This window comes from Pyrgilauda ruficollis, unplaced genomic scaffold (genome assembly GCF_017590135.1).
Source record: "Pyrgilauda ruficollis isolate IOZ18807 unplaced genomic scaffold, ASM1759013v1 scaffold38, whole genome shotgun sequence".
Taxonomy (NCBI): Eukaryota; Metazoa; Chordata; class Aves; order Passeriformes; family Passeridae; genus Pyrgilauda; species Pyrgilauda ruficollis.
Window position 1 is genome coordinate 897,015 of NW_024525267.1, and position 22,415 is coordinate 919,429.

Sequence of the window (22,415 nt, forward strand, 5' to 3'; positions counted from 1 at the left end):
CTCTTGTATATCCAAGAAACAAATGCAGAAGTTCATATTTTCCATCACTGCATCCCCAGAAATGTGGGCGTGAAACTTGTTGTATTTAGTCAGTAAATCTTTATTCAAGTCAAACAGTGGCTGACAATAGATATATAAAAAAGTTGATAGGATTAAAATCTGTGATCTGTTTTGGGGGCTGAAGTGGAACAATTGCAGATAAACAGAAGGAAGGTGAGTCCATGATATCCCATGAAGACACAGCATTTAGGGACATGGATGTTGTGCTCTGTTTTTCCTTTTGTCTCTGCTTTCCTCCTCCTCAAAGCTGTGGAGGGGACCACACAGAAAAAGCATCTCATGGCAGGATCTGTATGTTTGGCTTGGAGTTGAGAGCCATCATCCCTTGAGTGCACCAGATTGGTTACATGGTCTGATCTTTGGTAATTGCCCCTCAGCAGCTGTCTCTTGGAGAGACACCCCAGCACAGTGGCAGCTACAGAGGGCCTTTGTAATCAGGCTGGCTGCTGTCAGTGTTCCTAGCTGGGACTTACCCATCCCTCTGTTTTTGAAGTGTGTGGGAAACTGTGGCTGTGTATGCTTAAAAGCTCGACATGGATGGTGCTTTCATGGGAGTGACTTCAGAGCTGATGAAACATTTTACCCTTTGTTCTTTGTTCATCTCTCTTGCTGCCACCCTGCTTCAACGGGCTACTGCAGCCTTGCACTTAAGTCACAGCAACATGTGGCAGAGTTTGAGTATCTCTGCTGCCATCTGACCCTCCTTTACCATGATTCTGTGTGATGGTACTTCTCCTTTTCTGCCTAGTATAAAATAATTACCTCTGAGAACCACTAAGTGTGTATTTATTTATTCAGTAACTTATATTCTCTGTAGGATCTCATACCTGGATGTGTATGTCAGTGATGTTGGTCTCTCTGCTTCATCATTAGGAGAGCTCTGCCTTTCCCTGGAGGCACCTGATGTTCCAAAGCATAACAGTCAACAGTCAGCATATTTGGCCTTTTTTTTTCCCCTCACACTTAATTTTTTTTCCTTCTGTTTTTCTAATTAATCAGAAAGTAGACTTGCTTTTGTGATCCCTGTAATTCCTGGAACCAGTGCTTCAAGCAGCACAATTCCGAGTCATCTTTCAAATGTGATATGAACTGTTTTTGCTATAGGACTATTTATTTCATATACAGTCTGGGCTACATTTATTTTTGTAGGTCACATTTAGCTGTGGCCTGTGCTGCCCAAACGATGCACTGGATTTATGTTGTGGGAACCATCAGCAAAAACCTGAATCCTCCAGAACTGGATTTTTTTCCTTTATTCTATTTTCTATTATTCTATTTCCTATTTATTCTATCTTTATTCTATTTATTCTAGAAGCCACTAGGTAGCATCCACATGTATTTTTTGAAAAATCTGATGCATTCTCAAAGAGAGAGGCTGATGGTAACAGTTGCTGTTAAAAAGCAGGAAGCAAAGCAGCAGTGAGGACATATGTGCATTCACGTCATAGAAACCTGATGCTGACCAGAGGGAGCCAGCCCTCACCTTCCTCCCTGCCCAGGAAAGCCCCACAGGGACAGGATGCCACCTGACCCTATTGCCACGTAAGGACAGGGTGAGCCCTGGCCAGGTTGCCAGCGTGCAGGAGCAGGTGGCCCCTCTTTGTGAGCCTTGGCAGAGCGGTGGTCCCTGCATCCCGAGGGGCACGTGGGCAAGCAGGAGTGGGGGGCTGGCACTGCTCTTCTGCTGCCCATCTGCCACTGCCCACCAGCATGGATGCCCCTGTCTGCCAGAGCAGAAGCGCCTTTCACTGAAGAGCAAAAGGGGAATCCAGGAGAAGGGTGTTTGTGACACATTTGCTCCCAGGTCCATGACTCTGTGCACTGAGTGCTCCATGCTGAGAGCAGCCGTAAATCATCGGTGGGAATAAACACAGGCTTTGCCTGCATGATACAGGCATGATCCAGAGAAAGCAATGCTGGAAACACTGTGTTAAAACTGTCACATGTGGGACACATAGAGTAGAACTGAAAAAAACCACACCGGAGTCACAAGCAGATGTAAATCCGCTTGCTAATACGTCTTGCAGTATCAGGGGTGTTTTGGCGATAGCTGCTTCTGCAGCAGAGCAGGCAGCGTGAATGCAGTGCCCACAAACTGCTCAGAATCCATAAGTAAAAGGCAATTGGCTTTGCACAGACCTGTGGAAAGAAAAATATATGCTGAGTAAATAACAAGTGAGTGATGTGCACTCTGCACTTCACTGAACGCAGACCAAACTGGAAGTGCTATTGGAAGATTTGGAAACTTGAAATTATTAACCAAAAAAACAAACAATTGTTTTGTTAGGTCATGTTTGACCTTTTCTTCATCTGTCTCAAATGAGGAGCATTTATATAATAAATGAACACTGGTGTCAACCATCTCATTCATTCTTCTGTATTTCCCTTCAAAATCTCATCTAATTCCAGCTGCCATAATCTCATCCATTAAACACTTTTTATATTTCAGGGCTGCCTTTATGTCATCAACCTTGCATTAAGTTTCACACAAACAGCAAAGCTGCTTTATGGTTTCTTTCCACAATACCTGCTGAAAACTGTCCTTTTTTTAAAGTTGGTAAAATACTGGGCCATGGCTGTACTGCTGATATGTGTAACCTTCCAGCTGGACTTCTGTCTCATTGCCATCTTTGCTATTCCTTTATTCTTGGGTTTTCATCAAGACTTTTTTCTTTATTTTCACAGGTCCTATGAGATCCTTATATTTAACTAGAATTGTTACTACCTAGATAGAGTAAAAAATTTAATTTAAAATCACAGGTGTTTGAATATTCAGCCCACTGAACAACATTTTGAAGGATTTTTGTCTTTTTCTCCACATCTGTGGAGAAAACAAGCATAATTCTATTCCTATATATGAATCCATATATGTCTGAAGGTGTCAGTCTGACAGTGATCCTCCCAAGAAATGCTCCATAGTCACTGGCTGTTTATCATCCAGCTACTGTATTCCAGGTAGCAGTGCCCTTTTCTGCCAAGCAATGAACTGGGTTACAGAGGAGCCTAACAGCAGCCTGTGTGTATCTCATTTTGGCCAGCCTTCTTCAATGTCTTTCATATCAGGGATTTAGTGAAACAAGTAAAAGAACGGTCAATTAAAATGACAATCAATAAAGAGATTGTCATTAGTTTATTAATTAGTTTAAATAACAGAGATAACTAGAGAACAATCCTGAAAGCTTCTTACAGTGTAAGGTAACAGGTAAATCCTGTTAGCCCTTCAGTTTTAATGCTCTCACCTGAGCAGCAATGCAGTGAAGCTGACAGAAAGGAATCATTGCTTTGTGGATATCCTTATTTGTGCAAATTTCCTTTCTCTGAAGCAGTCTGAGTTCCCCTACTTCTTCATTAGCTGGTTGGGCAGTCCTTCTGAGCACCCTGTGAGTGGGAAAGGGCAGCTTGTTCACATCTGTTTGCAGCTGTCTGCCAGCATGCCCCTCCTCTTCCCTCAGTGCAGCATTTTGAGATAAAAACATTCTTGTGCCATCACACATGCATCTGCTTTCAGATCTGGATTTCCAAAGCACGCGTTCAGATCCAGTTTTCATGCATCACTGCATTACAAGGACTCCATTTGCATAGTCCATTTCAGGTTAATCTGGTTAGATTTTTCACCCTGTCACTGAAATTATGTCTTTATAAGCATATGTCAAGGTGGACTGAAAATGTATTTTCCCCTTTCCAGGCCTTCCATGATCAAATGATAATTGGTTGTAGCTTTCCTGCACCCCCTCATTCCATCTTTTTAACCAAGTCCTTTGAGCAACAAGTTCGAGTTACCCAGAAGGAGTTTGTAGTTGGCTGTGTAAAAGATGAGGTTGTCTTGTATCATTTCAAGAAATGCATGAGTCCTGAAGACAAGAATTTCATTCTATGCTGCTTCCATGTCTTTGGAGAGGGTAGAAAAAGCTCATGTGTGGGGTATGAATGAGGATGTCTAGAAAGAGGGGGGCTATGACCTTGAAGGCAGCACCTCTGTATTTTATGTCAGATAGGCTGAGTGGTTTGGGTCCAGTTAGCAGTTGTCTGGTTTAGAATAATTTCTTTTTACTTTCAGTATATTTATGGGAAAATGAGGCAGATTCATCATGATTCTACCATTCATCATTTTGTGTCATGATATAATAATCTGAAATCGTGATATAAAATAGCAGTTCATTTTTTATTAAAAATACATTTAGTCTCCCTGGTAGTTTCTTTTCCTTCATATCTTTTTCACTTGAAAGAACAAGGTGGCCAGCAGATGTAAAGGCTATCACCTGGAAAAAGCTTTCTTACATGTGCCTTTTAATGCTGGATTTCTGAACTGTGAAGAATAGTGCATCAGTGTTGCTTAAATTAAGCATTTACATTTCTACTGTAATGCAAAGCAAAATCATTAAGGTCACAGACTTCATTCTTTGACATGAGAAGTAACCTTTCCTTGTGTTATCCAGCACTTTGTGTAAAAATGTTTGATGTGTCACTGGGAGATGTTGTTAATAGCAACTGAAGCATTTTAGTGACATCATGACTCTTAATCAACAAAAGATCACAGTAACCTTTTGAGAAATCAGAGTACATCAATATCCCTATAATTCACTCTGCTAATGTCAAACTTTTCACGTGCAAAATATCTAATGTCAAACTTACCATGTCAAACTTTTCATGTCTGTGTTTCTGCAAAGGAAAGAAGCATGTCATCATCTAAATTTCAGGTTTAAATGAAGGCCTAAGATGAAAATAATATGGATCATATACATATTTTAAGGCTGTCATCTCGTATTGGTTCATCTTGATCTGTCTGTGGATGGCCAAGTACAGTTGGCAGATGCCAATGCTGCATTTTTTTTCTTTTCTGCTGTCATAACAAGAGATCAGCAGGGGTCAGCTGTCCACTTTTCAGCCCCAGAATGCCAAGAAGCCTTTGACCAAAGCCACTGTGTTTTCTGAAAAGAAGAATGAGCATGCCCCTGTATTTTAGCCTCTTGGTAAAAAGTGTTCAAAATCAGCCTTTGGCTTTACTTTTATTCTTCCATCCGGAGAATTACTTGCTGTATTTTGAGTTTGTTCAGTGTTGTGAAGCCATTGGTTCATTAGGATTAGTGAAACAAGCTGTACATGAGAATGATTAAAAATTCACATCAGAGTATCACTAGTCCATTAAGGATTAAGGCAGTTTTGAAATTGGAAGTGAGATGAACCCTAGTAATGTTTTAAAGACTCATTAGCTGATCCTGTGGTGGACACTGCAAATGTGCAGAAAGCCCTGAAGAGTTTGCAACCAAAGCAGACAAGATAAGGCAAGAAGGAACTTTAAATATGAATGAAAGGGGGGAAAATTAAAGTCCATAAAGAAAATTAGTTCCACTTTTCCTTTTTCTTCCTCCTTCATTGTGCAAATAATCAGATTTGTAACACAGATCTTGTTGTGACACAAATCCTGACTGGCTATTTTTGCTGATGTTTCTCTGCATGTGAACAGATTGTGGCTCAGAGTCCATCTTTTTTGGAGCCTTCATAGGCCACAATCAGTTGGCAGCCAGGGCTTGGTTCCAAGTAATAGATAAGGGTTTTCTCAATACAATATGAGCTATACTTTTTACTGAAAGGTAATGGTTTATTCTAAAGGCCAGTGTGACCCAATGATATTTCCTCATATTGAGTTGTGCGCTCTAATGCTTTCTAGAAATTTTATTTATTCTTTTTCTCCATCAGATCATCAAGAATTGGGTGAATTGTTAATTTTCCTTCTTGTTTTCTTTTCTTATGGTACAACTCTAAGAAGCTTGAAATAGAAAGGATGGGTATTGGTGAGATTTACAGAGAGTATGTACGAGGGGTACTCGTGGTATTCTCAAAACCTCAGTTTTTCTACATTCCTCAAAGAGCAAGCACCTTCCCTTTGGGGAAACAGATGGTGCCTGCACAACAGGATTACAGAAGGAAATGGGTTATGATGGAAGGTGAGAGGTGGAAGCTTACTCTTCTGCACAATCCAGGCTCTGCTTTCACCTTGGAGATGGTGGCACTGGTTTTGTTACCTCAGTGCCTTGTGGGAGAAAAAAAAGTGCTGCTGTGGGCAGAGCTGGGATACACAGGTGGGATCTGATCTCTACCTGATATTTGAAGAACGTGTTTAAACCCAATGGTGACCCTAATGTGTATGTAGGAATTGGTGTGTAGTCACACTAGGGCTCTGTCCACCCCCAGAACAGAAGGAGTGGGACAGAAGTGTTTGTTTCTGTTTCCTCTTACTTCACCATTTTAAGCTACAAGAAAAACGAGCTGATTTTAATAAAAATGAATGAAATGAGCTTCAGTGCTACATAGCACCAGACTCAAGCAGTGCTACATAGCACCAGACTCAAGCTCCACACTCGAACTTCGCTTTAATGGGTTCTCGTCTGCGCTGGTAAGACCCAAGTTTGAGAGACACAGCCTGAAACTGGGAATGAGTGCTTCCATTTCCCATCACATTCTTTGTAGATCTTGCAACAGAAAGCTGAAGTTGACCAAGGCCCACTCTAAATCTTATGGGGGTCATATCTGAAGTAATTGGAAAAACCGATTTCTTGGGAGGGGGTTTGCTCTGGGACAATGGGAAATACCCAAGGCATGTATGACTTCCCAACAGCTTGCCTTCCCCTGCAGATATTTGTGATGCACCTCTTCCTTCTGACCCCCCGCCTACCTGTGTTTGTTTTTTCGTATCACTACTGTGTTATCCTTTTGCCAGTATGTGATGATCCAGGAGCCCAGACCAGAGGGTGAGCAGGAGCAGCACACTGCTGCCTCCCAAGCGCAGTCAGGAGGGCCACTGCTCTTGCAGGCAGAGGTTCTAACAGACAACCCTTCCTGAAAAACCATGGCACAGTCTGGTTCTCTTACCTCTGTTGCAGTGGCTGAATATCCCTGTTGGATGAAGCAGGGTGTTGGATTTTGTGAATATTCTTTAGCTGTGTCTTGTCGGTTTTGCCTGCAAGCGTGCAAACCCTGCAGCCCTCTGAAATCAGTGACATGATTGTGTATGACAGTCATTAGTGGGTGAAACAGAAATCTGTCTGGGAGCATCTGTTTTGAGGGAGCCAAATATAATTAAAGTTTAATCATGTTGCATTTGCTCTTTTATTTACTAGGACCCAGTCCTTCTTTGGGATCACAGGGACATTTCTTGAGGTCCTTCTGAGGGGTTTGACTTTGCTGGATTTTGTCATTGTATGTGTGTTTCATATAAGTGTGTTTCGTATTACAGGCTGGATCAAACAGGTTTGTTCAGAGATTCCCTTCAGGATAACAAAACTCTACCTTCTTGAATATGTTCAGGTTCTTTCCAAGGGGAATACTTTCTGGTTTCAGGTTGTTCTGAATCTGGACATCTTGCACTGATGTATTGCATTTTATCAGTTATATTTCCATGATGCTCTTTGAACAACGGATGGATTAAATGTGGTTTTATTCTGTAATTAATTCTATACACTTGACAATAGATATGTAATGTCTTAACTTAGTAAGTGGTACTTGGTAGGATATAATGCAGGGATCAATGATGCAGCCTTCGTAGTCAGGAAATGTCTCACAGCAGGGTTTCCAGTTTATTTTCAAGGGACAATTGATCAGGTATTGAATCAAGTGTTAAGAAGAAAACACTCAAAGCAGCATCCATGTTGCAAAGGTCTTACTCAGGCCTTGGAAAAACTCTGTAAAAGCTTGTCTTGAGTTCAGCCCTAGCAAAAAATACATAGAAAACTTTGGCTTTTTCAAATGTTTTGAACTTTCTAACTTGATTTCATTTGATTTTGAGTGAATGTGGTCATCTGTTTATTATGGTCACCTCTATGTTAAAAATAAATACACCTCATGTGTCTTTATCCATCTGACTATGCTTTCCAAGTACAGTCACTCATATTACACTTATGACTTGCAGGAATTGCTAAATTCAGAACTGCTTTAAAAAAAGTAGAATTACTTTTGAAAAATACTTTCATTTTTCTCTTCTATTCCTTTTACTACTAGTTTATTGATTTAGTTACATTTAAAATAGGTCTGTGTAGTTAATTTTAAATGTATGTTTCAACTATACCACAACTCTGAAAATTTAAATGAGTAGGAAATAAGTAAGGAAATACCCTTAAATAGGAGTAGGTAAAAGTTCCTATTCCAGCACCGAATGAGATAAATTTTTGAGGTTTTGTACAGATTTTCAAATAAGCGCTGTGTGCACTGCCTTAAGGATTAGGTACTTACCTTCCCATATATTGCCAATGGAGAGCAATAGCTGTCTTCCCAAGGGATCTCTTCATGTCCAATTTAAATCCCTAAATTTACCTCCTTTTGACTGGATGGTGATTTTGAGAATATTTTTGAAGAGGCATCTCTGAGGGAGCAAACCAGGTGGAATTAAGCCCTCTCTGTGGGTTTTTTTTTTTTTTTTTGCTGATGGCTTTAATTATTTCTTGTGGCATCCATTGTAATAATTTTTTTTGTGAATTTTCTTCCTGAGCTCTCAGTGCCTCATTGTGTTATGGATTTATTAATGCAAGACATAGAATGGTGGTGTGGGATGCACAAGTCTCTTGGAGATATTTTTGAAATTAAGATCTTCAATCCAGCATTTCAAAACAGAAATGATTAAAGATGAGAGGAACGCTTCCATTTTTGCAAGTACTACATATTTGCACTGTTTTACTGAACTGCTTCCATACTGCTTTTTAATATTTCTGAGCTGGATTTTTGATGAGTGATGCTCAGCTTGGAAAAGGCTTGAGCTGCAATTCAGGTTTCCTGTGGCCGGGGAAGGTCCCTCTGTGGCAGATGGGTACCTGTCAGGCCACTGGATGAGGGAGAGCCCTCTTTCTCCCCAGAGTGCAGAAACCTTCAGAGTGTTATAGGTCTATGTCCAATGAAATTTCCTTTGCCTGTTACTTTTCTTTTAAAAGTCTCCCTTATTAGGTGCTGCATTAAGCTCTAAGGCTGCACTGAATGATGCAGGGATACCAAACTCTGTTGTTAACTGAGCTGCACCTGTCTGAGAGCCAGTGGCTCCTTGGTGAAAATCTATGTGGATGCTCCAATTTTTGTCTCCTCCATCATTTAATCTTTTTATGGTACACTCGATTGCTGCCTTGATAAAATGAGATCGTGATATTTTAATTAAGCTGAGTTCAGAGGGATCATAAATAAAACCTCAGCATGGGTAAGAGTATTATAATCTAGATCAGGGAGTTCATTATCTGAATATATAAGATTGGACTGAAAAACCCAGCCAAGGGCTGGGAACTCCACTGCCATGCATGTGCACATCTCTTGGGGCTGAGAGTGTAGTGCTTCTGCCAGGCTTTATTTTTTTTTTCCCCCAACTGTTTTTGTAGGTCTTGTACTAAGGGTTTAAAAAAGCAAGGGTTTTGGATTTTGGTGCAGTTCACTTGCTTGATACTTCACCTTACTTTTTGTGTTCCAATAGCTGATAATTATTCTCAGTCCTAGACTGCTTTTGGCCAGATGGGCTATTTTAAAATTGCATCTGCAGGTGCAAGATGCCATCACAAAATTGCTTGTGTAAATGTCTAAAGTTATGTGGGTGTATGTATGTTGCTTCAGTGTGAACCTATCTCTTAAAGCACCAAGTTTTTTTGTAGCTGCTTTGCTGCTTTGCTGCTTTGACCCTCTGAAGTTCAGAAGGCTCTGACCTTCAGCTTGCAGAGGAGTCTGTGCATTTACTCTGGCTCTCAGGCTGTGGAGGAAGCCCTCCTGACCTTGGAGCCAGCCCATTTCCTGATTACTTTTCAGAACCTTTTACCTGAAAGATTTTCAACTGGTGCACTCTTCTGGTGCGGGTATTTCTTCACTACCTAAACTGCAGCATACTCAGGAAGAGCTGTCAAGTTCAGGGACAATAACATCTCTCTCCTGTTTATGTATATTCAAAACATTTCTCCAAACATCCTGAGATCCTAAGACACCAGGGGAGTGTGAACTTGCATCTTCCATCAGGCATGTGAGAATACCAAATCACTTCTCTCTCAACTGTTCCAGTTCTCCAGACCAGCAGTGATTCCATAATTCATATTCCACTGAGTGAAATGAGAAGAAAATGCAAATACAATACATTTTGAGTTTATTTTCTTTGTTGCCTGCTCAGCCTTCCATAACAAAAGAACAAGCTTTTACAGAAATCACTTTTGGGTAGGAAAACATTACTTCCTGAGGAAAACTGTTACATATCTACCGCTTTAATTATCCTGAGCAGCTCCAAGAGTTCAAAGCACAAGTATTGAATTACAAATAGAAGTATAATAAATTAAACATTGATTTGTACCCATCCTATGTGTGTCAGGGACTAAGGAGTGCTATTTTGCCTATACATATATAGACAAGCTTATCTAGAGAGAATCAATGCATAATTTATTATATTTTTCTGTAATGTGCTCTGAACTGTTTGAACAATCTCAAACATAAGAGCACAAACACAGATGGCTTGGCTGTTCTGTGTTTGTTTGGCGTGATAAAGCTGTCATCAGCTGCTGTCTAGTTCAGCCACACTTAATCATCCCTTGATGGTCCTAGTACACAAGCAAAACCTGGGTTGTGAGTATCTGGGTTTGTGAGAACATATGGAGTATTTGGCTCTGATGCTGGCTGTTCTCACACAGATGAAGGTTTCTGCCCCCACAAAGAGACAGTGAAATGTCCCATATGGATGCTTCTCTTTTGCTTCAAAGCAAAGTGAGCCAGGCTTGTTTTAAGTCATTGTGAGTTCTGTTCATGTCATGCCTGCTGATCTTGCACCAAAGGGGAAGACAAATACATGTTGCTTCTCTTCCTCAGGCTCTGCTGTAGGAACAGTAAATCCTAGAAGATGATTGAAATACTTGCTTGGTGGCAGTGAGTTCCTAAGCACTCAAGACTGACATGTGACTGAGCTTTTATTTCTTCATGATATTCAACAAATAGTTAATGTTGGATGGAACTTCTCTTGGTTGCTCAAGCCATATTCTGAGGCTGATATGCCTGATGGGATCACAATGGATGCCAGCCTGACACATGTTGGTATTCCATCAAATGAAGTGTATGCAGCAGGGGCATTTGGCAGTCCTCCTTTCTTCCTGGAAGCAGCTCTCTATTTTGCTTGTTCTTTATGCTGGCTGCTACCCTTAGCATCTCCAGACATGAAGAGGACTAGCATTGTGTCAGATTTTTCTCCGTTTTTTATCCATCTCAGCTGGAATACCTTGTTTTTGTTGCCTCTCAGGCTTGTTGTGTGTCCTGAACTAGGTGCCAAGTACACAAGCAAAAATGTTTACAAAAATAGCCTTACATAAGGCATAAGAGAGATACCTCAAACATTATCTCAGCATACTTCAGCCCTCCCCACTCTTTTGTTTGTGAAGATGTAATGTAACATGAGAATGAAAGGGAAAGAAAAAGATAAATATGAAAAAATGTTGGATAAAAATGCTGCATAGCCAAAATAATATTGCACACATCATTACCAGTTTTCTCTCTCTCTGCTGTATTTTCAGAGACTGATAGAATATATAGACTTAAGGGAAATAATATTTATAGAATAAGTTGATTCTCTTAAATTGCTTTAATTTCCATTCTGAGGCTTTTTATTGGATGCCTGCAAGAGAGAATTAATCTCTGGAAGTCATCATAAAATAATATTCTTCCCAGTGTGTTTGCATTATTACAGTGACCCAGCTCTTATCATATTTGAAGATAGGTTCAAGGTGGCTACCCCAAAGATGCTGAAAATGAGGAATTTATATCACATCATTAGGTACAGCAGAGCTGCAGTGGTAGTAATTACTTCTCTCAATAGATAAATGTATCCCAGCTTGTCTTTGCAGTACAGCCATCACCATGTAACATAAGATACATGAGATTTATAGTTTGGAAGGTTTGAAAGCTTTTGAGTCTACATGGAATAGTAAGTAATTTCTCTGATGAAATAGAGCTAAGCCTGTTAGCATGGCTTAGTTAAATCTCAGCCAATTAATTTTTCATGGGCTGTGTAGCAGGGATTGGAGGAACATGCAAGATTTTTTTTATTGCTCCTGGGGTTTGGTTTGAGCAGTGGTCAGCATATGCAACACAGAGGAATTACTGCACAGTTATTTTTTTCCTCTAGAGGAATGAGATGATGTCCAAAATGCTGCATCCTCTTAGCTCCAGCTCCTAACACCTGCCACTTAAAATTATTTTTCGTGTTTATGAAAAGCATCCTGATTACGAAATACCGAAGGATACAGCAAATTACAAAATTGTTACCTTTGTCCATGCCTGAAGTCTAATAGTTTAAACAATTTTTCATCTCAAAGTAGTTCTACTTTTGAAATTGTTGAAACTGTCATTGCTTCCCTTTTTGTGAATGGCTGCCAATTCCCATCTCTCCACACATCCCCCCACACCCCCCTGGAGAATAGCGTAAGCATCTTGTTAGGCTAAGGGTGAGGGAGCAGAAGGAAAATCGAAATAATATGAAGGTCAGTCTCTTTCTTTGCTTCCCAGAATCTTGGCCACATCACCAAATTGATAATGAGGCATCACCATTTTCTCAGAGATGAACAGGGCTGCAAAGATTATCGTGGAGGAAGGATCTAAGCAGCCCTTTTTCACTTTGAGAAATGGGATTAGGATTTGTTCAATTATTTTCCAATACATTTTTTCTTGAGTTCTGCTCTTTGGCTTTCCACTTCCACCCCATAATGTAGCTTTTCTGTTTATGGTGGGAATGCCTTTTTCTCAGCAGATACAAAGTGCCATTACCATCAGCTTGTGTTACTCTTGTTTTCCTCTTTACCCTCTGGCACATGGAAAGCCACTTACTTTCTGCATAAGAACTGAAACTGCCACTGATGCTGTGCAGCCATGTGCTTGCTTCCTGTCAATGATACAGCCTTCTGTCCTTAGAGAAAAGCTGTTGCTGGGGACATCAAAACATTATGCAAAGGTACCGTTCCTTTTCTCCCCTCAAGATTTTTTTTTTTGGTTGGTTGCTTGCTTGCTTGTTTACTTAATTCAGGATGGTTTTTGTAATAGAGAAACTTGACACCAGAAAGAAATTGCCAGCCTGGATCAAAACAGGAGACAATTAAGTCCAGTTAAATCCTGTAGCTTGGGTTTGAAGTCACGATGCCAAAAATTTTGGAAGCAGTAAGTGAGATAATCAGTACCTCTTTCTTTTCACGTATTAGTAGAGTTTAAATGCAGAGGCTTGTTGTTTGAAGCTCTTCCAAAATGATGTTCTGTATTAAACTGTTCCAGCTCTGCAAATTGCTCTTATCTCTAAAGGAATTCCTGTTCTCCCCGAGTTTCCCAGTATGACTACACATGGTGTGAAGTGTCCTCTGTTTTTCCATTTTGGGAATTTGTAAACAGATTTTAATAGCTCCTACTGATGATAACATTGATGGTCAGTTTTATACCCTCCCACTGAGGTTCTCCATTTTGATAAATGCTTGCCTTTCTGGGTCCCTGTTAATATTTTTCTTTTATGTTCACATTCTCCTGGAAGCATGAAAGTTGTAACTGTACATGGGGCCCAGACATCTTCTCCCCCACTGTGGTGTCCACAATAGGACATTGACATCAGTTGGATTCGATACAGAAGGTCAGCTAGTGCTGCTTTTTTTAGTTGTTCCACTGACATTCAGATAGTTTAAAGCAGTCTCCTTCGCTGCCCTGCACTCTTTCATTATATTCACCATTCCCTCCAATTTAATGTATACAGATTCACAATATAAATTATGTGTGACTTAGAGTTGTGGCTTCTTCATAGGAATTTGAATTCCTGTTCAATGCTGACAAAACTTGCTCTTTTCCTTGATGCACCATTGCTGGCATTGGCTGGAAAGAGAGGAGGAACTTTTGGGACCAAGGGTGGTATGAGAAACTTCTCTGTATCCTTTTGAGATTTGTCAGCTACAGTCAGCTTTATTATTAAAAAGGCTTTTGTTTGTTCTCAGTCTTATGCACTTGGAAGATGAAATCCAACAGCAGTTGGTCGAGAATAATAGTTTAAAAGCAGTAGGGTTCTTTGAAATAAAAAGGCTATTTCAACAAGGCACTAGGCAGATGTAAATTGCAGGAGTGGAATCACAGCATGTTTATCATTAGGATATCTTGGATGCTACCTATGCAGAAATATGAGAGTGAAAATTTCACTTATCTTCACACCAGTTGTCTCCACTGCTTTTTGCAGCTGATTCAGCAGGGGAACTTTCCAGAGAGGTGCTGCAGCCTGCACAGGACCTGTGCTCATAAAAGCAGTAGCTTAGGGCTAGCTGACCTAGCTGAGCTCAGTTCCTTGTGGGAATACCTCAGTTACGGGAAACCAGTTTCTACAGCCAGAAGCAAACTCAGAGTTAAGTATCTGCTGCAGCATCTTGGAACACCTTGGGTTGTTCCTTCCTAAACATCTAGACATCTTGTTGATCAAGGCAGCTCTTAGTGTGTGATTCAACAGCAAGACTCAAACCTCTAACATCTGAGATACTGCTGGTATGGAATGACTTTGAACAGTGCTATCATCTAAAAGGACAAAGACTTTGTATCTAGCCTAGCATGGATCAGAAAGCAGTGGAGGAAGTAATGCACAGGTCCTAGGAATAGAATGGACTGGAAGAAAAGCAGATGAAAATGGAAAGTTTTTAACAAGATTACAATAACAGGTGAAATCCTGATGCCTCATGTCAGAGTAAAAATTTTCCATTGCCACTGGTAGGGTGAACATTTTGACAACTCTATTTTGAAAATAAGCAGCTGTTTCTTCTAAGCGTGTCAACCTAAGACTGTGATTTCAGGGTGGAGCAGGAATCTGAATCAATTAGAATGAGAAATTGAAGCTAACTGAATAAAACATTTTCATGGATCTTCCTCTTCAGAATTAGACATATTTAATTAAATTAAAGAGGATTGCCGTAGGTGGTGGTTAATTTTTGTGTGGGTTTAACGTGTTCAAAAGAATCCACTTGCAGTGAACATAGAACAAGTCCTGATTGTCACTGTGCACCCAGTCTGCATTCTAAACAGTAGGGTGATATTCTGGCAAACAGTGAACAGAAGAACTTGGTTCTCCACATATTACCTGTAAATAATTAATAACCAATAGGACATCTTCATTTACAGTGCATGCTTTAGACAAGAAGACTATATATTCATTTTTCTGTGAGACACAAGAGAATTACTGTGGGCAGAATACTGGTCATGTGGGGTATCTCTTTAGTAAAAAAACATTCATTTAAAAAGAGCTTAAGAATTAAGATGTTGTTGTGGTGAATTTGCAAACCCATACATTGCTACTGCCTTCGGCAACTGTGTTAGATTAATTTATGACTGCAGGTGGAATGTTTTCAGACACAAATATGCACTGCAGTGATCATATGCTACCAGGGCAGAAGGAAATAATAGTTTCACTTTATGTATTCAAATCATACCATCTTGTAAAAACATTATATCTAAAATTTAACAAAAAAGAAACACTGGAAAGTTAGATATTCTGAAGTAGCAGCATGGATTTGACGAAACATCTGAGCTGTGGTAATATTTCATCTGTTATCATCCCACTCCTGGAGTGATGCTTGGGTAGACCAGAGCAAGGATACAGCAGAGCTGTGAAAGCTGCTGCTGAGGTTTCTTAGTTTCTCATTAGAAGATTCAGCTATGCTTTCAAATATCTATGCCAAACTTGGGTTCCCAACAAGGTAGCAGCACCCAAATGTCACAATTGTCTAGCTGACTATGAAAAAATGTCAGACACCTGATTCTCAAAGAAATGGAGCAATGTTATTGCTAAGGGGGTGGATTTTATATGATGCTGCTTAAGAATGCTGTCATACTTACAGTATCAGTGACTGGTACCTGACATGCTGGTTTTCATTCCTGTGGATCACTTTGGTTATAAAATAGGATTTTTCTGCTAACTAGAAAGTGCATCACAGAACTGTTCAAGGGTCTGCTCTCCTCGTGACCCCAGAGCATGCCAGTGGGAGGTATTCGGCACAGTGGGTGTTCTCATTACCACTTGACATTTTGCTGTTTGGTTTTCTGCCTGTTGCTATTTAATGATTTAATTTCTTTCTTTGCCAGTCCCAGAAGCCATTTAGCAAGCGATGTACTATTGGTGCTACTTAACAATGTCAACACAATCTCTAGGAAAGGAGTTTAATTTCCAAACAATGTTTCATTTCCAAACAGCGTTACCCCTCGCCATCTGCTCCTGTCCTGTCCCTCACTGTCTGTTTCCCAGTTAACCCTTTGCCCTGGCCTCCTCATCCAGTGCTCTTGGGGAGGGTGGCAGCCTTGCCTGAATACCCTCGTGGGCTAAACAGACTGCAGGTCACTGTAATGGCTGTGACATGGGTGAAGATTTTGGATGATGTAAACTGGCATAGTTGCTTTGCAGAGGCACAGGCAGAAAAATAGAGCAGTCACAGAGAGCATTGCAGGTTTCTGTCCTTAGTCTACTGTTAATCACAAGCACTTCACAACTCCCATTCATGTCAGGTCTGGAGGTCTCAAATAAGTAAAATCTCAAATAAGACTACAGAGGGAAGATACTGTACCTTATGGGAGAATGAAGACATCGAGACTGGGGATGAGATTCATTTCACTGAATTTAATCTACCAAAAAGACAGATTGCCATTGATACTAATCATCCCTCTCTCCCATGGAGAGATGACATATCTCCCAAGGATGATTTACATTACTCTAATCACTGAGCAACCCTGACTGTTAAGTGGCACCAAGAGGCCAGATTGAGAAGGATGCTCAGCTTCACATGAGATCAGATAGAGTCTAGACAAGTTCATGGTAGCAAAATTCTTTGCAAGTTATTAAATCCGTAGCAATAGTGTCTGGCTTATGAACTTTCTAAGCTGAAAACAGTCAAAGGCTGTGAGTTATTAAGGGATAGCATCAGATATGTTTCTCCTGTTGTGCTGTTACTCTCCTAAGCATCTATTTATGGCCACTGTTGGAGCTAACACCTAAGGGAGATGGCCTTTCTCTCGGACACCATATGGTCATTCCTCATGTGAGGCTGCCGGAGCAGTGAGAAGGGGGAATGCACATTTAGCAAGAGATGATTTTTGCAAATGGGAAATTGGCAGGAAGGTTTATTTCCATATCTGTGGTGAAGTGCTACTGACCTACAAACAGAAAAACTGGAAGTCAGTCTTACAGAAAGAGCCTGTGCCAGGTGCTGAATGTCAGTGCTTTACCACCAGGTCACCTCAAGTCTTTCAGAGATTCAGATGAGCTGTTTCACCATGTGCTCCCCTCAGATGGTGCAGACAGCTTGTTTGAGCCTTAGACAGTACAAGGAGATTCAGATTTGACATAATTTACAGCATGCTGGGTAGTTGTGCTGCTACACGGATGCTTCCTGCCTTTGTGACAGCAGCAGGGGAACTAACAGTGTGGAAGCTTGTCATTTCAAATAACTCATTGAGAGCACAGAATGTGTGGCCCAAAACCCAGGTATCAATCAGATAGCACCAGAACAGTGCTTATGACCTCCCACCATATTGGGCACATGCATATGCGTGTGTACCTCTATACTTGGGATGATTCAGTTGAAAGATTTTGCAGAACTGACTGTCCTAAATGCTGATAGCCTTAGAATGATTTGCTAAGGAGGCAAGAACCTCTGCTTGAGCATTTTGCTGCCAGTATGGCAAATGTATTCTTGTCACTTGGAGCAGAGATCTTTAATTAGAGTCTCTGTAGCTGTTTCATGGCATCATTGCTGCATAAACACACTTCTGTTTGAAGTCAGAGCTGCCTTTTATGGCAATCTCTGCATAAAAAGAAATTTTGATAAAACTGAGAAATGCTTTCCTTATCAAATCCCAAGACATAAAAAAGCCCAGTGGAATTGGATTCAAAAGATCAAGCTGGGCTTTTGAAATGGAAGCTTTTGCTCTCTTTTAAACCACACTGTGTTGAAATTGCCAGCAAAAATCTTTGATGCAGGGAGAACGTAACAGACTTTGCTTTTGCAATTTCCTGCTTGGTTTCTTGTAAACTGCATTTGTCTAATCATATCTGATATCAAAGATAATTTCATTTAATGTGGATTAGGTAGCCTGACATATCCACTGTGGTCTTTCATCATTCTCTGTTTAATTTTGAATGTGACATGATATTTTCTAGTACAGATGAAATTTGTTCAGCAGTCAGCTTTAAAAGGGAGCCTGTCTTTTATGTCTCTCTAAAACGTTATGCATGGCAAGCAAAAAAAATTACTTCATTCTCAGACTTCTCAAAGTCTTTGGTGTTATCTATAGATTACAGCCAGTGTAGAGAGGAGAGATGGTTTATCCTCACAGGCTGTCCATTTCAGCACCTCCATAGCACAGCTGCACACAGCCAGAATGGGTGTAGTTTGGTTCCAAAGGGAGAGGTTACTGAGACAATCAAAATGTGATGCAGGGTGCTAAAACAGATGACTTTTCAGCCCAGTGAGTATCTGACAGGGCAGTTTAGGGCTGAAGGTATAGCAGCGTTCTGTGGTATGGCTGAATGAAGGCAAGGCTTGTTCCTCTGTTATTCACAGGGTGTGGTACATTCAGCAGTAGAGCTGAAGTTAAAGTAGAAGAGAGCCCTGTTGAGAAAGGTGAAAAATAATACCAAAACCCCAAAGGCATTTAAGAATAGGGTGTAAAATAGGAGATTGTGTCTAAAGGTTGGAGGACGACAGCAGCAGTGTGGAAACCACTGTGAGGGAGGAAAGGTTGGCTGGTGTTGCAGTGAGGGTGTTTCTTAAGGACAATATTCACAGACTTTTTCAGCTTTTCCTGAAGCTCTGGACTCCTACCAGATCTGAAAGGGGAATGTAGGTAGGATGCACTGATGTCTAGGTTTGCTCTCATTGCTTAAGATCAAATCAGTTATCGATGGAATTTTGGCAGAGAAATTTAGACATATGACTCTGGGGTTTTTTATCCCATAAATCTGTGGGTTTGGTCTACCTATGCAGTAGAGTCCTCATAGAGTTTGGTTAGAGAGTACTGCAGAGACTTGCGCTTTACCATACCCCCACTGCTCGTGGTTTTTTACAGGAGATTCAGAAACTGTGTCCTGAGCATTTATAGATATGTGAAAGAGATGTTCTGCAGCTTTTTCTGAAACATTGTCCTCTACTTGAGACTAGGAGCCTGCACTGAGTGAGTCAGGGGAGACTGTTACAGCTCTGCATTCTGAAACATACAAGGGACAAGGATGGAAGCAAAGAGCTTTTGTGTGAACCTTTTTTAGTTGTACGTGGTCTTTGTACTGCAGTAGATATCCTTCTCTTGTCTGAATGAGGAATCCATTCATTTGCAGAAGGATATTTTATACCACTATGTAGAAGTAAAATAGTTCTTGAACCCTGAAGAATAGGTTTTGTGATGTAGAATGAAGTTGGGAAGACAACTGGAACATGTCAAAGGACATGGTTAAACAGTTTCTTCTTCCTTTATCTTCTGCATAGTGTATCGAGTAACTGTTACCTTATCCAGAACATTTTCTGGTGCTGCTGGGAAATCCACTAAGAACACCAAAGAAACTTTGTCCTTCCCAGTAGGAGAAGTCTGGTGTGGGAAGCTTTTAGAAATCTGCCATCTGCTGCATTGTGATGGAGCCTTTCAAAATCCATTTTGAAGTTTTCCCTTGTATCGATTTATAAATCCTGGATTGTTGCACTGGTGTGTTTTACAAGTGAAGTTAGTGCACTGAGTACACTCCACATCTTTTACAGTAAGAACTTTTTACATGATCTCTACATAAACCAGGAGTTTGCTTCTGAGTGATACATAAGAGAACAAATTCTCTGCATCAGATCCTTGCTGTGCTTGTGCAATGTCTTGCAGTGACACCATACCTTTGCTGGTAGTCACAAAACAATCCTGTTGCTATCAACTCAAATTCTGGTATGTGAGTGCTTTGTGTATATGGGTATCTCTGCTAAATGCATATGATTACTTAGGCTGACTTGAAGCCTGCATGCTAGCTCTTCTGTATATTGCATGTATTATATGCAGGTTTTCATCAATAATATTGATTCCAACAGAAATGGGAGAAATATTATAGTTTGTGATATTCCTGACAGGTTAGCACCATGTACATGATATCTCAGTAGTTTTGCAAGTTAGCTAGTGGTTATTCTTTAATAGTGTCTTGGAGACAATGCAAAAGCAGATACTAGCTTTCAGTCTGATTCTGCCATGTTTTCCTTCACAGCTTCCTGTTATGGGAGGAGCCTTTATGGACTCACCCAACGAGGACTTTAGTACAGAGTACTCCCTGTTTAACTCATCAGCCAACGTCCATGCAGCTTCTTCCATGCAGAATCCGCCAGAAGACACATCCCGTTCTTCAAATGATGCCATATTGTTATGGATTGCAATAATAGCAACAATTGGAAATATTGTGGTTGTGGGAGTGGTGTATGCCTTCACCTTCTAGGATGACTGTCACTACAAACACTGGAAGAAAAGAAGTCTTCAACAGTATTTGTCATGTGTATGTATGTATGTATGTATGTGTGTATATATACATGTATATCTATATAAATACATATAACTAGAGACTTTGTTGATGATTAAGAGCTGCCACAGTCATGGAAATGAAATGCAAGTTAATCATCTTAAGTCTTGATGGCAGAAAGTTTGGATGCAAATTGCGTGGAGGTGAGAGCTATATTTGAGAACTGAGCCAATACCAGTTTTGTATAGAAATGTAATAAAAGAGAGATCAACTTGGGTATAGTAAATACAGAGAGATATTTATATAGAAAGTGCTTATTTTTTACTATGGATTTTTCTAGCAGTTCTTCTGCAGTTTGTCAGCTTTTTTTTTTTTTTTTTTTTTTTTTTTTTTTTTCATTTTTTACTGTGGTATAACGTTATATGGAATTGTTCCAGGTCATGTTTTGTGAACATCTTAATTTCCTTGATGGACCATGTGGTTGGCATTGGCTCGGTTCTGATGAAGTCCAAGTTCATCATGTGTGGGTGGGTCTTCAGCATGGCTGTAGGCTCCTGGGCTGTATTCAAAATCATCAGTCTCACAGCCATGACAGGCAGATGCAGGCTGTCTATTACTTGCCTTCCAGTTTCAGTAACTGGACCTGGTAATCAATAAATTTATGCTGAACCTGCCTGCTGCTCAGGAGGAGGTACAGCTATTGCTGCTCTGCAGACCCTCTGAATTTTAGAGGAGAAAATGATAAACAGAGTAGCAGCACAAGTTCCCATTTCTGTCTAGAGGTACTGGATTGCAGTGGTTTGTATATGCATTCCTTCCACGAAACAAAAGCCTAATACCACACTTCTCATCTCATTGGATTGCAATCCAGATTTCTTACAGCAACTGTGTGCTTTCATAAGGTTATTAATGTACTGAATGATGGAAAAATTGTATAGCCTAAGTAATAGTGAATATGCCTATGAGAAAGATAAAATTGCAAGAAAGGTTGGTCACTTCTGTACTTATGCAGGGGTGAATTCAAGAGTCAGGTATGTCCTGGGGTAGAAACAACACAAGAAAAGTACTAAGTGTCAGATGTGCAAGCTTGTATCTCAGTATTAATATATCTCTGGGTTCTGGTGAAGGTCTTGGAAGAGATTTTTTTTTAATAGCTGGCTTTAGGAAATTACTCTGATTATCCTTTGGATTTGTTCCACTGCAAGGCAACATTTTTACTGCATTTTTTCCACGGCCAGTTCATTTTCAAGAGCTGTATCTTTTCAAGACAAGCTGTAGCTTTCCTTGTTTGAGAGATTGTAAAGTCTTGAGAGAAGAAAAAAAAAATCACCACTGTTGGAAATCTTCTTTCACCCCCATAAAAATTAAACAACAGTACATAAAGTGTATGCACTTTGAGAGCAGCAGACAAATTCTTCTTCTATGTCTGCATGTACTGTCTAGGTTTTCTGTCTCATATAGCTAATACCCAGTTCCAGAAAGCCTTGTCTGCAGGAACAGAGACTGTTTTTGACACTTGCCTGCTACTGAGCTTGAGGCTGGGCTATGAGCTGCTGAATGTATAGAGAGGTTTGGATTTCCACTTTTCTCTTTAAAGCCATTTTCCTGCAGGGCTGGTGGACAGTTACTTGAATCAAAGCAGCATGCCCCAAATCAGAATTTATAACCACTCAGCAGTCACTGTGTATAATTTTTCCCTCTCTATGAACTGTCCTTTAAAGCTAGGAAAGATGCAAACAAAGCTAGCAGTGGGGAGAAAACAAATTAGGTTATTTTGAGGCTGAGAAAAACAATTATGAGCTTCTGTGTGTGTTATTATTTCCCTTTTTGGAGGCAGGATTTTGTGAAGATGGTTGAGGACAGACAAGACCTATACTGGGAAAAAGTCTGAGAAGTCCAG

General features: G+C 40.3%; 1 protein-coding gene across 4 annotated transcripts in view; it reads left to right on the forward strand.

The window, feature by feature from the left end:
* Positions 1 to 22,415, forward strand: part of CUNH14orf132 (chromosome unknown C14orf132 homolog) — a 40,109-nt gene that overhangs the window by 11,792 nt on the left and 5,902 nt on the right. For 2 of the 4 annotated variants that reach the window (XM_041476391.1, XM_041476390.1), the window contains exon 2: positions 20,270 to 20,551. In XM_041476391.1, coding sequence (XP_041332325.1) covers positions 20,270 to 20,494 — 225 coding nt within the window. In that variant the 3' untranslated portion in view covers positions 20,495 to 20,551. Of the gene's footprint in view, positions 1 to 20,215; positions 20,552 to 22,415 lie in introns of those variants that run through there. The other 2 variants (XM_041476388.1, XM_041476389.1) reach the window with 1 other exon arrangement.